The 16079-nt window shown below is 36.6% G+C and overlaps 2 protein-coding genes and 2 non-coding genes across 7 annotated transcripts in view; 2 read left to right on the forward strand and 2 right to left on the reverse strand.

Moving 5' to 3' along the window:
* Positions 1 to 16079, reverse strand: part of p2ry2 (purinergic receptor P2Y2) — a 44620-nt gene that overhangs the window by 20340 nt on the left and 8201 nt on the right. The window lies entirely within an intron of this gene.
* fchsd2 (FCH and double SH3 domains 2) overlaps positions 1 to 16079 on the forward strand; it is a 60756-nt gene that overhangs the window by 12248 nt on the left and 32429 nt on the right. For all 4 annotated transcript variants that reach the window (XM_023351126.1, XM_023351128.1, XM_023351127.1 and 1 more), the window contains exon 3: positions 4854 to 4899. In XM_023351126.1, the coding sequence (XP_023206894.1) occupies positions 4854 to 4899 (46 nt within the window). The remainder of the gene's footprint in view (positions 1 to 4853; positions 4900 to 16079) is intronic.
* trnat-agu lies at positions 1893 to 1966 on the forward strand. Its single transcript has one exon. It is a non-coding gene; the product is annotated as a tRNA-Thr (tRNA).
* trnam-cau lies at positions 2368 to 2440 on the reverse strand. Its single transcript has one exon. It is a non-coding gene; the product is annotated as a tRNA-Met (tRNA).

Here is a 16079-nt window from a genome sequence, read left to right on the forward strand (position 1 = left end):
GAGTAGTGTCATATAAACATGTAAAATCAATCTTGGGCATAACTGGCTGCCCATGTTTACAGGTGCAATCTCTGCTGTAATGTCACCATGACATCATGAATGGTCTAGACATGCCCAGGGATCCCAGCGTGATTTGTTTGCTGATGTGATTATTGACTCTGAACTTGTGTTGGTTTCTCTCCTGTGCTTTTGAGGCACCTTACTAACACAAGTATAAAGCATTGAAACGTAAAAGTCGAGCAGAGAGAATAAAAACAGGCAACATTAAAAGAAAACCATAAGAAATTAGTTTGCGTGGGTCAACATCTTGTCACAGCACAGTACATAACTGTAGGATTTTATAAGAAGTGGTAATTGCATAGCCTTAGGGTAAAAGGTTTATATCCAGGAAGTCCTAAACTTCCTGGCTTTTCAAAGTGTGGGGCACCAAAGTTCTACGGGGGGTGTGTGAAACGTGGAAAAAAATTAACCAGATAAAGTAACTGAACATTTAGCCAACTTCACCAAACCTATGTCAGATACAAAATGGATAGATTTTTAGAACCGAAGGCTTTGGTAAGGAGACAGTCAGGGCAAGCAAAATGAAAAGACTGAATTATATGATCATGATGACTTAAAATATAGATTTTTTTGGCTGGATCTGAAGATGCTTTCCATTGATGAGGTTGGATACATCTATTATAGAATATGTCTATGCCTTAACATGGGACAATAGGGACATTTCATGGCATTTTTGTTTTACTTGTTGAATTTAATTGCTGAAATAAATTAACAATATCAGTAGATGTTTTAATCACCATTGAGGGGGCGGGGAGAGGGAACTACATGTGGATATATTCCAAAACTTTTATTGATTACAAACAAGAACGAAGGCTTTTTGATAACTGAGGACTGTTTGTTGGGAAAGGTGTGGTGAAACCTAAAAACAACTCTGACGTAGGTGTTTGTTTACTTTGTTTTGAGTAAATACACCGGTATTACAGTGTAGATAAGAACTGCTGTTGTCTGCTGATGAAGTCTTGGTATAAATAGATTTTCAGGAAATAACGCACAATTATCACTTCAAGTGTGGCTCACATCTATTTCTGTTCAACTGCTAAATGGTAATTGCTGATCCCACACACTATATATCAAGTTAAATAAAGTTCCAGTTTAAGAACTGCTATTTTAGGCTGCAGGTTTTGCTTTTAGATAACAAGGTGTAACTGTCTAGTAAACATGAGCTGCAGAATAGATAGTGGTACATAAAAGCTCCTTGTATATTAACATGCCAAAATGTATGTAAATTATTTGTGGTGGTTATATTTTATGGAAAGGTATTTATCTTTGAGAACATAGCTTATGGTTTTGATAGTTTTTTCCCCCCCAAATGCACCTATAGCATAATAAAGATTTGGAAATATTTATCTTTATAATGATTGTCAACATTTAACACATTAAAGCACTTTTAAAGCATCACAGTGATACAACTCTCATCATAACCTACTTACATTGTCCTTGCTGCTCTTTTCCATCATCACAGTGTCCCCACCTCCATATGGAAATTTTAGAATCACAGTCACTAAAAGCTATATCAGGGGTGGGCGTTTGGGTCATGCATAGTATAATATTGGTGTCCTGACTGTCATTTCAGGTAATATGAGATATAAGAATCTACTAAGTATTGCATCCAAGAAGTGATTCTTGGACAATTGGGACTCTTGTCATAGTTGGTGATGCCAAAGGTGTTGATTTTGAAGTTGAACAGAAACATACTTTACTGTGCTGCTCTTCCTGTTTGGTGAGCACCATGTATTGAGTGATCGCCTAACAAAAGCAGGGCTGGGCACAACAGACCAACAGAGAACATTATTGCTGTGTAAGGTGTGTTTTCTTGTGGAGCAGGCTTGTGTGGCGCTGTGGCTTAGTTGGTTAAAGCGCCTGTCTAGTAAACAGGAGATCCTGGGTTCGAATCCCAGCAGTGCCTTCTTTTTATACATATATACGTCACGCCTTTTCCTCATTTTCATGTGATAACTCTCAGAATAATCAGAATCATTTTTATGCCAAGATTGTGTGCCCAAGCAAGGCGTTTCAGTCTCACTGATCTGATTGCTGCTCAGAAAATTAAAGCAGTCTATAGAGTCTGGACATTGTCTGGATGCATTTTGATGTAAATCAGTTGATCAGGCTCCTCCTATTTTAAATTTCAATGGTTGTTTTACTTCACTGTCGAATCGCGGGGTTTTATGTCAGCTTCTGGTTGATGAAAGCTTCCACATTTTCCCTTTTGACTAAAGTATCGAAGTTGGAAGCCTTCTGATAATTGATTTGTCAGTCTGTGGTTATTTAGAGTGTTTGAAAGGAATTGCGTCGCTATAAAAGTCTTGCCCCGTGTGAGGCTCGAACTCACGACCTTCAGATTATGAGACTGACGCGCTGCCTACTGCGCCAACGAGGCCTGTGAAGTTTCTCTTTCAGTGCTGAAATCCACAGCCGGATGTGTCTGGTCTGTCAAATTTCAGCTGATAGAGACTGAGGGTGGGGTGAACTGAACATTAACTGCTGCGCCTGACTGGAAGCAGAAGCTATATATATATAGCCTTTATATTTATATTATATGTGCTTGACCTATTGAGTCCGTTTTCTACTTTCAGTTGGTTATTGCTGAAATCTGAAGTCGACCATGTTTGAAAAAAAATGGCTTTAACATGCCAAAGAAAACGTTTGACAAGGAGAACTGGCCTATTTGTCTGCTCTGTAATTTGGAGAGAGAATTGACTGTAATTATGCTGTCTGCACTGCTGTTTCTGTTTTTATGAGTCTTCCTCCACTGTTTGAATCCTCTTATGGGTTTGGATTCTACATGTTAACATTTAATTGCTCGCAATAATATTTAAAGAGCATAACACCTTTAAAATATCTGTGGATTGCCTTTAATTGTTGATTTAGCATACAACATACAGAAAATGAGTCATTCAATTTATTAATGTATTTGAGTCTTTACTTCTTTAAGCTTTGTATAAAGTATGTTAGTTTCTCAAGTAATTTCATTTTTAACACATTGGCTTTTTTTACTTTTAAAGAAGTGATTTATAGACATATTTTCATGTAGATTGGGAAATTGCTCATGTCTCCATGTGAAAAACAAAAAAGGCAACAGTGCTGTTTCTCCCCTAAACACATTGATATGTGAAAACAGCTGTTGTCACATTCCGGAAAAACAAATCTTTTTCAGTTCACCCTTATCCTACTGCTCCCAAACAACCTGAGATTTACTCTAGTTTTTTTTTTTAATAAGTCAGGAAAAACTTTGATCAAGTACTCTTGGGTTCTGTTTAAACGACAACATTTTGCATTTGCATTTCTAAATACTTTTGTTCTGACTGTGTTTATGCTACATCACCAGGAAAGTTGACGCTTTGTTGTATTTTGGCCTATCATTTATACAATAAAAGTGTTTTGGATGGGGAAAAATGCTAAAATTTGACAATAGGCTTCAGAGTGAAACTTTTTAGAAACACAAAGTGAATCATTTCCTGGTGAATGAAAACTGAAGACTTTTGGAAACAGGTTCCAGCCTCTAAACTCATGTGCCATTTCACATTTGTCTGGGGTTGAAATAAACAAAATCCAGAGAGTTCTCTTATTTTTTCAATTTGTGTTTATTATTATTTCTCAGCTAGATTTCAGCTTTTTTTGATCAGGAAGCTTTTTTCAAAAATCTGTAATGACTTTAATTTTTATTTTTACAAAAAAAAGAAGTGAGAAAAAAGGCTTTCTTTGTTAAAAATCCAAGATTTTGACCCAGTGTAAATAAGCTGCAGCTTTAAGGAGTGTTCTTTGGTCTTGTAACCTTTTAGCTTGTAATGTTAACTTTTTTGGGTCTGTCACATTCAATTACGATTCTGAACTTTTCCCAGGACCTTTACGCCTCGACTTGCATGTTGTGGCCCTGATTATGCAATGTGTGTCAGCATCATACCAAACTTAAATATACAAATAAATTTCAGAAAATATGTGGCATTCTATTGCTGTTGTGGTATTGCTGTTTAAAGTTCTTGACATGTAAACTGCCAGGTTTCATTACAGGTATTTCTTTTCATATGTGAAGTCATTACAGCAATTCTATTAAAGTTAAAAGGATGGCTTATGTGAAGTACACACGTGTAGTCAGTGTCTGACCTGCCTGGACAGATCAGCAAGTTTGGAAAAAGATTCTTGATCTGTCTTTGCATCAGCGTGTCAGGAAAACTCTAGGCTGAGAAGATGATTTAACACACTGATGAGAATTATGATATGTACTGCACATACGTCAGCATGTGCTGAATGTGATGAGACATTCAAATCCTTTTTTTAAAAAATGCACTGGGGCCGAGTGGCAGCTATAATTCATTTGAAAAGGGATATTTTGTTGGAGTGTGTAGAAGAATTGTTTTAGCAGTTAATCTGCTCTTTTTTTTACAGAAATAGTTAGCTGTTATTTTTATCTTTATGTGCAATCACACTGAAATGTTGTGCTTCTCATGGTGAACATTCCTGCGCTTTGATAAGGGCGTCCATCGTCTCTGATGCCAGGATGTTGTTTGTAAAAGGGAGGGCATGAGAGCAGGGGTTGGTGCTTTTTTTGTGGGTCAGAGATGTTGTAGTTATTTTTAGAACAATCTGTTCGGATCTACTTACAACATTACGTTGAAATGTTTGAAGTTGTGAAAACACACTAGAAATGTCTTTCTTGAGACCAATGTTTCTGCAATTAAGGCTTTTAAAGCTGTGGTGGGAAATGTGTGTTTCAGCATCAACCCAATTGGGTTTCAGTTTTTGTTCATCCGTCTGTAGCCAGTTGCTTAAAAAATCTGTCTTTCTGTCTGCAGGAGCTACAGTTTGAAGAAAGGACAGCTGGAGAGGGACTATGCACAGGTAAGACTGGCAGGGCTCCTCTTAAATAGAGACACCTACCTTAGTTGCTGTTAAGGAATCATGTGGGCTGTGACCATCACTTGTCAGATCATGTTTACCACCATATTATTACTATCGGAAGATATTGCTATTTTGTAGGGGTGCACTGATTGCAGTTTTCTAGATGACCACCCATTACCGATCTTTTCAAAGCCCGATCAACTGATTCCAATTTTGGCCGATAAGATCAGTGGATGAGAAAGTACTGGCCGATCACGATCTTCCAAAATTCTGGAAGTTGGGGCAGATTTATGGGCACACACCCACTATTTTGTAATAGATGATCTGTGGAATGTGTCACAGATTAGGGTGATGGCCTGCAGACCTTACAGACTTGGAGCTCATCACCAAAGATAAATCATCAGCAGTGAATTGAGGCAGTTTCATGTTAATTGCTATTTCCATGGAAACATTTGAACAGCAGGTAAAATGAGGGTTTTATTTACCACCAGTAAAGATTTTTCTATCTATTAATTGGAAGGGTTTTAAGGTTTGACATGACATCATTTACAGTTTTAACTGAAAATGTATAAATGGGATTTTAGATTTTTAAATTGACCAACCTCACATCTACATTGCCTGCGCTACTCATTGTCCTTTGTGTGATTATACAAGCTGAAATTGCACTGTGTGTGATGAAGTTCTACCAAATACAGGCAAAACACTTACTGAGTTTCAAAAGTATAAGAAACTAAATGAAAGCAAAAACTGCTATAAGCAGGCTATGGTGAAGATTATATAATTCTTGATCTGTTCTCTAACACACGGTAATATGTTGAATAGTAGTTAGCATGATAAAATTTGAAATGGTACAGATAAATTTGTTTTGATCCTCTTTATTTTCTCCTGGCACGTGGTTTTAATGTGCTGCAGGTCAAGGCGGTGAGAACACACCAAATGTTTTGGGTTAGATAAGTGAGGTGGCGCATACTGTTTTTGTTTTTCAAGGTTTTGTCCCACTTGTAGCTTTCATTCATTAGCTGAACAGGAAGAATGGTTGAGTGAGAACGGGAAGGCATGCAGCAAATGGCCCGGATCCAGGTCCAGCTTTAACCTTTAGATCCTGAGTAACTAAAACTGTTTTGTGCTTCGAGTTCAATGGTTCATCACAAAGAAAGATCACAACTGTCAAGACATTCAGCATTGAATTTCCTTACTAAAATAAAATAAATATAAACAGAGCTGCTGACAGTTGCACTTACCACATTTGAAGATGCAAAATCATTGTGAGAAAATCTTTAAAAAATTTCACATGAAACTTGCGGAGGTATTCATGTGCTTTTATTGTGATTTTATGTGCTAGCTTGACTTAATTACATTAATGTATATTTGTGAACTGGAAAAATGATAAATGGTTTTCAAGATATTTCTTCAAATGCAAGAGTGATGTGCATTTGCAATTGGCTCTCCCCAAGTTAACACTTTATAGAGCAGCATTTGCAGATATTTAGTGCTTTGTTTCTATTAACTTTTTGTGTCAATAGAGCCTAAAATTTAAGCCATTCTTCATAACCAGTTGCTAAAACTCAATCATATTCTATGTAGAGTTTCTTAGGCAATTTTCAAGCCAGGCACAGATTATACTCTAGAGGCTTGACCTTTGATCTTTAACACATAAATATTCCTTCATCTAAAATGTTTAGGTTGCAAATTTTCGTCCCAGTTTCAGGTCTTTTGTCCACTCTTAGTAAGTTTTCCCTGTTTTTAGCTTCAAAAGCTCTCCCTAGTTTTCTGGACCTGTTTTGAAGAAAAGCATCCTCGCAGCACCACACTGCCTCAAATGTACTTCTCTGTGATGATTGTGTTTTCTATCCACATATAATTTTGTATATACACCAAAGTGTTTATGTTCAGTCATCTAACCAGAGAATTTTCTACCAGCCTTTCATTGTGTCCCATAAATGACTTGTGGTTCCATGCAAATGGGACTTCTTATGACTTTATTTCAACAATGGATTTCTTCCTACTTCTCTCTCATAAAAGTCAGATTTATAAAGACAACACATTTCTTAACTAAAGCTGTGGATTTCTGAAGTTAATTAGGTGACTTCTGAAAATTCTTGGTTTTATTTACGACTGCCACAGTGAAGGTGGTTGAATACAAAATGAAAAACCACGCTTTATATATTTTTAATATAAAAGCATGTCACTGGCAGGTTTTTCTTCCACTTGCCAGTTATCCACCACTGTGTCTTGGTGTAATAAGTGAAACTGCAACATTATCTGGCTGTAATGTGGCAAAATTAGTAGTGTTTTTTTTTTTTTTTTTTACCACCAGTTTCATTACAGACACAAATAAAGGGGGCGGCAGAAAGGAGCACAGTAAGGGCAGAATACTCGTGTGTGTGTGTGTGTGTGTAGTGTGTGTTCTCATTTGCATGGTTCTTGAATGATTTGGTTTCCTGTGGTCACACTGACAGAATTCAGACGCTCATTATCTCCCTCTATGCCCACATTGGTTTGCCCGTCCCCCGCCTTGGGATGCTCTTCCTCAGCACTGTCTGCTCCACCTTAGGGATGGAGGCTGCCTAGCAACAAGCCCTCTAATCAGTAAGACAATGGAGGTCCTGCTAATTGTAGGTGTGTGTTTGTGTGGGAATGTCTGAGCACAATGGACTTTAAAAAAGAAAAAAGATTTTATGAGGGGAATCCTTAAAATAAATAAGCTGATTTACCCTCTCCTGTCATCAGAAATTGTAATTTTGCTCCAAGTGTATCTTCTGCCTTTTGTTGCTTTTTCCCACAGACACATTCCACTGAAGAAGGGGGAAACATTTAGGGGAATTTAAAGATGCTTAAAAAGATGAAAGCATGACATGTACAGTCAAGATAATAACTGGACCATTTGAGTGGGAGGACCACAAAATGCCAAAGAAAGTGACGACGTGGTCATTTAACCTCTGTCCCTTCAGTTTGTCAAAGCAGGCGTCTCCCTGTGAGAGAGTCGACTGCAATTACCAGCAGCTAATTAAGGGATCCATGTCCTCTGTGTGTGTGTGGGCGTGTATGTGTGTGTGTGTGTGTTTTGCATGTAAGAGTTAGCTGCTTGTCTCGTGTTTCCCCTCCTACGACATCAACATTACAGGAATAGTTTCAAGCTGAGGTCACACTTCACTGTTCAGCCCAACACTGAGCAGCGGCCCGCTTTCTGGGCCTGCTGCTCCCTTACGCCGTTCCTCTGCAGACACGCCGTGACATATATCAGAATTAATATGATGGGGGAGTTGAGGTTATGTAAGGTCTGCAAGGTTATTATGCATGGTAAGAAGTGGAATGCTTATTTATAGTGAATGATTTCCAGGAAAACAGTTTTTCTTTTTTCTTTTTTGTAACTTTCAATTTTTTTGCCCTACATCAGTGTTATCATTTTTGGCATCTCTTTTACATTTTCTGTATTTTTTCTGATAAAATGAGAAAAATACATTTTCTCACTTGCTCTTCACATGTTCTATATAGTTAAAATTAATGCAAACATCCAGACAGCATAATTTTGAGATTACACAGTTTGATCAGTGTTTGCTTGCTCTCTTTCCCTGCTGTTGAGTGGGTATAAAACTTGGGTAGAAGGATGGTTTGTTGTCATTTTATTAAAAAGTTTCATTTCAGCTCATTTGCAGAAAGAAAATTGGTCTGTTTCATTCACTGTTTGAATGCACTGATCTATAAATTTGTACTCAATCATTATAGACTTTTGCCAGTAATTACTAATTGTTTATCATATACAAAATTAGGGTTGCAGCTAACAATTATGTGAGTAACTGATTATTCTATTATTATTCTATTCTGACAATTAATCGATTAACTGGGTGAAAAAGAGTGGTCATATTCTACCGATTTTTAACTTAATCAGTTTAACTTCATTTATGCAGTATCATAAATGCAAAGGAACATGTAAATAAGCAAATTATTCAAATCATTTTTTAAATAACAAAAATATTTTATTATTTTGTTCCTTTAGTGTACACTTGAGCCTTTGTAGTAAATGATGTACCTGCAGCAAGAAAAAAACAACAAAAAGCACAATTATCCATTTTTATCTATTCTCTGTTTTATTAGTATATAGTTCATCACAGTTTTTACTGATCTGAGATTTTGTTTCTCTAGCAATATTAATGAATAACTAATACTAAAACAAATTAACTGTCACCTCCGGTAAAGACATGCAAAAAGCTTAATTCATATTTATTCATATAGATTTTTTTTATTTTTTAAACCTTAGTGTTGTTTCACCTTTATGAACTCATACCCTCCATAGAGCCTTAGAGTGCTGTTTTTTCCTAAACTAATCATCTCCCATTTCTCACTCTGCGTGAGTCCTCTTCCATTCACACTCTCCTCCATCAACGGTGACTTTACTTCAGCTCTTAATCAGCAGATGAAGAGGTCAGGGTCGAACAAAACCAACACACACGGCTGCAGGAGCAGAAAAGTGCAGACAGGAAGAAAATCGAGTTTGTTGATTGAAGAGGAAGGTGAGGAAGTGAAATAGTTGAACAGAAAGCCACACTAATATCAGGTAGAAATCAGAGACGGCAGGTAGGAACTGAGACAGAGCGCAGTGAGTGGAGCAGTGAGAGCAAACACAATGTAGAAGTATCAAGATGACTTGAGATTGTTCATTAGCCAAATGGGAAATAAAAGAACAACAAAAACTTCTTCACTAATTAAGTAAATTGCACAGAGTAAAACTGAGTGCTTTAACAATAGTGTAATCTATTTCAATCTAGAAGACTGTTTTCTTTTTCATCCACTTATGTGGAGAGAAAAAAAGCTCTCAAGGATAGATTTAGTGTGTTCCTGGAAAATATGTTGTTTTAAAGAATTTTATTCTTTTTGACATAGCTTCCGCTTTGTTTAATACAAACTGCCAAAAATGACCCGTTTAGTGTATTTTGGGATCAAATTTTATTTACTGTATTTTGTTCACACCTCATTTTTGCCGTTAAAGAAACAAAAATATGTTTCCCTCCAGCATTTCTTCAAATTGTTTTTGGCTGGTATGTAACTAAGTAAACCTCAGACAATTCCTCAGGATGTGTTCTTTATTGTCAGGATGAAGTTAATAATGACATATATAAAATTAACTAAAGAATTTTATAAAATTTTCTATTTAATATGTGACTTCTATAACTTTATAGGAGTCAATCAAAGAAAATTTGGGTATTTTGCACGAGGTGAAGCCATTCACACACCTACAGATTTTTCTTATCTTTTATTTACTCATAAACAAGCTTTTAGTTGCTAACGTTTCTATTGTTAATGTATATTTGTATGAAAATTAATAAGACATAATTTTTTGTCTTAAGTAAAACAATTGACAAAATTTATTTAAAAGTGACTTCAACAAATCTCATCAAAGTTAATGCTGTTCCCAATATTTGAAACTCCCATATAAACATAGATAAAAGTACCTACTTCCCTCTATAAGATCCATTTTGCATGTATGGAAAATAAAAAGGGGTGGGGCGAGCAAAAAATAAATAAATTGTGTTTTGTGAGTAACCTAATGTCATCCTACTATCACAAGTCATTTGTAGTCTCCATCTTGCAGTACTGAAGGAAAACAAGCAATTAAGTAGTTGTGAAAACTTTGGGATAAGAAAAGTTTTATGTGTAAAGAAAAATGAAAATTATTACAGGATGTAACTGCTCAAATTATTTTATTATTAACCTCAATCTCCTCTTTTGTTTTCTTTTCCTTTGTCCATCAACCTTCTCTTTGGCACACACAACACACACACTTGTCCAGTCCGGACATCCTGCTGTCAGGGCACCATGTTTACCACTGTGACCACAAAACAGGATGTGTTGTAACTTTGTAACATTGTTTAACTCTGAGGTTTTTTTTTTAAAAAGAGTTGTTTGTACCTCAGCTCGGACGCATAGGAAGGACTGAGAGGTTGCCATAGGAACATGCCATTCAAGTGACTGTCAGGTGATGACAGACAAAAGAAGGATGAAAGAAGGTGAAAAAAGTATTTTTAAAAAGTGTGTGAGAAAGTAGAGCTAAGAAAAATGGCCATCTGGATGAAAAATGTAAAAGATATGAGGCAGCAAGAGGTCTCATGGAATGAGACAGAAAATGAAAGAGACATGGCAAATGAGAGGCAGATGTAGGAGAATGAACAAGCACTAAGTTATTAAACGTTCAGGCTGTCAGCAGTCTGTCTTTGCCCAGATTTTCACTCTTTGCTCTCACTTACAGTAGATAACAAGTCTGTCACCATAGGACTTACGGTGCCTGCTGGCTACAAAGAGATTCTGAGACGGCACACAGAGGAGGTCAGTGACTGAGTCTGACAAAGAAGTAAACGGAGACCACAATGCTACTGCTTTGTGACGCTTTGACTTGTGGACATACTTTTAAAAATGTGCAGTACATTGCAGAAGCTTTTCTGTGGCCTGATTCTTTTCTCTTCTGTGTTTTATTTGATTTTCTTCTGACAGTATGGAGAAAAAAAGAAATTAATACCAGAATGAAAGATATTGCTGCTGTTGTGTTCATTTTAACTAAGCCCTCTTTACAGTGACAACCCTAAAAAAAAATCCAGTACAACCAAATCCCCTTAGAAGTCACCATATTAGTAAATTGAATCTCACTGTATGTAACAAACTTTATAAATCTAGATGTTCTATGAAGATCTAAGAGTTTTTTTAGAGAACATTGGAAAACATCATCATCATAAAGACCAAGTGAGGAGACCGGTCAGGGCTGAAGTTGGTAATAAGCTTAAACTATTTTAAACTATCTTGAATATTTTAAACATTGCAAAGATTACTGTTCAGAGAGCATGAATTGAAGAAGCAGTCAAGAAGGTCATAATTTTTGCATACATCATCTTTTTGGAAGAGTGGCAAGAAGAAAACTATTGTTGAAAAAAAAAAACAATAATGTCTGTACGTTTTTTAAATCCTGTTCAATTCACATAATTGACCTCAGGTGGATTCCAATTAAGCTCTAGAAAAATCGCATGGATGATCAGTGGAAACCGTACCAGAGCTCAGCCATGACAAGCCTTTTCCACACTCTCAGTATAGGTTGTTGTGTGCAGAGTTTGAGGGAAACAAAAAAAAAAGGATTTATGGCACTGAAAAGTAGAGAAAATGAAGGGTCTGTACAGTGAATTATGAAAGCGGCAATGATCAACATGCACAATGTAAGCTTTGCCTCCATGATTGCAAACTGATCAAGTGGTAAAATAGGTAGTTTCATTTGTATGTTTTGGAAAAACAATGCAAGATTTTTGAGATGTTTAGAAATTTCTGGTGACTTTTTATCTAAACGAGTTTGAAAGTTTAGTGTGAAGTTTTTGTCTAATTGGTGAGGTATCGTTTGAGACTGCAGCTCCGATGAGGAACTTTGTGGAAGCAAGCATTAAGGCGGCCTCGAATGACTGCCCCAACCAATCCAAGAATTTCTCAAACATGCATGACAGAATTAAGGCATATGTGTATATTGTTGATGAGGGGATGACATTATAACAAGAAAATTAATTTTACAAAATAATCTGCCATTTAAATTGACTGCAGTAATATAATGGCAGACATTTTTATTAGAGGTGACCTCCACCTGATTGCTAGTCAAGAATCAGAAGTCAACATAAATTTGTAACAGTAAATTTGAAGAGGCTTTCACAAAGATGCAGAAAAATGCTGGAAATTTATTTTGTATGTTTCCTGGCATCTTACCAGTTATTGTTACACATTTTAAACCATAACTTGGCATCCTTGAAAAGTTTTTTTATAGAATTTTATGAATACCAGCCTTTAGGACACTATTTATGCCATGAGTTATATTTACAGAGCTCTGAAAAAAATATTTGAAGTTTCCCATTCTTCCTTTTCTGCTTTCTCTCTTTGTGAATAATAGTTCTCACGTCTGTCCCAAAGCCTTAGAAATTGATTTGTAACCCTTTCCAGACTGAAGTGGATGTTATTTTCTCATCTCTTCTTGAAGTTGTTGTTGTCAGACAGGTTTAATTGTTTCTCGAGTCTACAGGTCTGACATTGATCAGGTGTGTATGAAAAGGTATTAGGGGTAAATATTATTTTCTAGCATTTCTTGGATGTGCTTCTATTTGTACATTGGTATAACTCATTCATATGCATGTCCATGCATTAGGAAGGACGTTACATTTTCTAGTTCTTCAGACTCACTTTAACAAACTTGCTCACAGTCTGTGAAACTTTCATCACCACTGTTCCCACCCACTCCACCCTTCCCTTCAGGGTCAAAGAGGAAGAAACGGTGACTGTTCTTAAAGCAAACATGTTTGCACAGGACAGAGCAGTTTTTGTGCAATGGATTTTGTTTTGTATGTGTCTTAATTCTGTTTGTGTAACATTTTCACTTCTCTTTGGCACTGATCACCTCTGTGTTGCTTGTCAAAGCAAACTATAAGGCAAGACGTTTTCTCCGTTTTCTATCTAAAAGGAGTCAACATTAAAGTGCAGTCCGCAGTTCAAGATGCAATCTCACACTGACTGTACAGTGAAGTTATTGTACTGTTTCATGTTTTAAATATTTAAATTTTAGAACAGCAAGTACTCATAGCAAAAAAGTGCCAAGACATAACAGGTGAAGATTTGAAATATGTGTTGCTACAGGAACGCTAGTAATCATTATTTCACAGCAAAAGAGAGAAGAGGGAGAATATCCAGAAAGAATTTTTGCACAGATAATGTGGAGGAAGGGAGCCCCAGTATATAACCTGATAAATTTGCCTTTGAGAAACATCATTGTTCAGACAGACAATAAAATAACTACTTAGAAAGAGGGGGGTGGGGGGGGGGGGCATTTCTAAATGAGAACTGAGACCTGATTTACATGCAAATCTGAAGAATGGAGCATTCAATGTCTGTTAGGGTGCAACTTCTCTCCTAGGCTGCCTTTGCCTGGTTTGGGTTGTTGTGCTTGCTCTTTCCAGTTTGTTAATGACTTCTTTATTAATGAGTGTTTTGCACAGCCACATAGAGATACTCACAGAGACGCAAGTGCAGTGTGTCTGTGTCACTGTGCTGACACACTGACCCAATCTGCAAGATGTGAGTTTGCCTCTCTTTCTGCCATAAAGTTTCTGCTCACACACACCAGGTGCTTATGGTAGGTTCAGTTGTGCTGACACAGATTTGACCCAGTGTACCATTTAATAAAAAAAATACACTTGAAATCTGAAGCAGAAATATTCAGCTTACTCCATCCATTCTGTTGAGTTGATGTAGTCAGAGTTAAGTTGAGACAAGATTAAACGGCTAACAGTGTCTTTTTGTGTGTGACATGGTGATGAGTTTGTCAAGGAGGTCAATATTTACCTGATTCCATCATTATCAACTCAGCCTGCCATCAGTAGGTTAAGCTAATGTCTATTCTTAAAGTCACCATGAAAAACTATTGTTGAAAGAAAGCACTTTTTTATTTGCTTGTGTAAACATTGCCAAATACAATGTATTTAAGGTGTATACACTATGTGTTTCAGGGAAAAAAAGTAATTTTAATTTGTAAATGCAAATGCTGTGAACTACATTTTTTCTTTTTCAATTCCTTAGATTTCAGTTAGCTTCATGTGGGACTTTTCTTGACTCCTTTCAGACCTTTCCTTCTTCATAATGTGCCAACCACTCTTTGTCTCAACTTTTAAAAATGGACATAAAGTGTGAGTAATAAAGACAGTGAAAGTCTTACAGGGCTAATGTATTATTGCATGCAGAAATTGTCTGCATAGCAAAATATAATATCCCACAAAATGCCGACCAACTTTGGGATTGCAATTTTTCTCACACTGACAGTACTATGACAATTTCTCTTCAAAATGCTGCTCTAGTTACAAAGTATTTCTCTTAACTTTTTTTAACCTTTGACTCCTTCTGACAAGCTATTAGCAATTTCAGTTTACTTTTGCATTACATAGAATTATGCAATGTACTATTTAATATATTTATGGACTTATTCATTGGCTTATTTGTTTATGAGACACCAAAGCCAAATATCCTAGAATTTGATAGAACGATGGCAATGAAGAAGCAAAATATTGGCAGATACTAGTTTTACTACAATAAAGGTTATAAAATCAGAAACTCATTTCATAACTATCAAAATGTATAATAAAGTGAAAATGTGCTTCTCTTTCCCAAATGACATCAAGTGATTTAGTATCTTCCTACAGATGTAGATAATTAAACAATAGCAGGAGTAGTCGTCACTACTTCTTTTAAGCTTTACATGTTTTGAAATGGGCTGCACAGTTGGTAGTACTGTTGCTTAGCAGCAAGTAGATCCTAGGTCTGACTCTTGGCCTGTAGTCAGACCCGTTACAGAAAGACGTTGGTTACAAGTTCCATGTCAAGCTAGATTCATTGATTCATAGAGGTTGACAGGGGTGCAAAATCATTAACAAAAGTAACAAAATCACTGCATGTTCTTGACTGCAGATGAACATGGTGCTTATACATCCATCTATAAGTACCTAATAGTAGGCCTTATACCTGATAGTATAAGGCCTACTATTAGGGTGTGTTGTTATGGTTTCACACAGGTCAGATGTAAGTGGTTGTCAGCCAGGTGTTTTGCAATCGAGCCTATGTCTCCAAACACATTGGATTCAGTATCTCCTCACTCGGACAGCTGATTGCCTCCTCAGCAGTTGACCACATAGCTTCTCTATCATTATATTATGCTTTATATATATATATATATATATATATATATATATATATATATATATATATATATATATATATATATATATATATATATATATATATATATATATATATATATATATCTCCAGTGTCTGATCCAGACAGACAAAATGGTAATGGCGAACCAACCAGACATTGTCGTAGTGGATAAACAACAGAGGAAAGCCGTTGTGGTAGATGTAGCAATACCAAGCGACTGCAACATCAGGAAAAAGGAGCACAAGAAACTAGAGAAATACCAGGGCCTCAGGGAGGAACTGGAGAGGGCCTGGAAGGTGAAGACCACAGTGGTGCCTGCGGTCATCGGGGCTCTCGGGGCAGTCACCCCCAAACTGGACCAATGGCTACAACAGATCCCAGGAACAACATCAGACATCTCAGTCCAGAAATGTGCAGTCCTTGACACAGCCAAGATACTGTGCAGAACCCTCAAGCTCCCAGGC

The sequence above is a fragment of the Xiphophorus maculatus genome, chromosome 18 (genome assembly GCF_002775205.1).
Source record: "Xiphophorus maculatus strain JP 163 A chromosome 18, X_maculatus-5.0-male, whole genome shotgun sequence".
In the NCBI taxonomy this organism is placed as follows: Eukaryota; Metazoa; Chordata; class Actinopteri; order Cyprinodontiformes; family Poeciliidae; genus Xiphophorus; species Xiphophorus maculatus.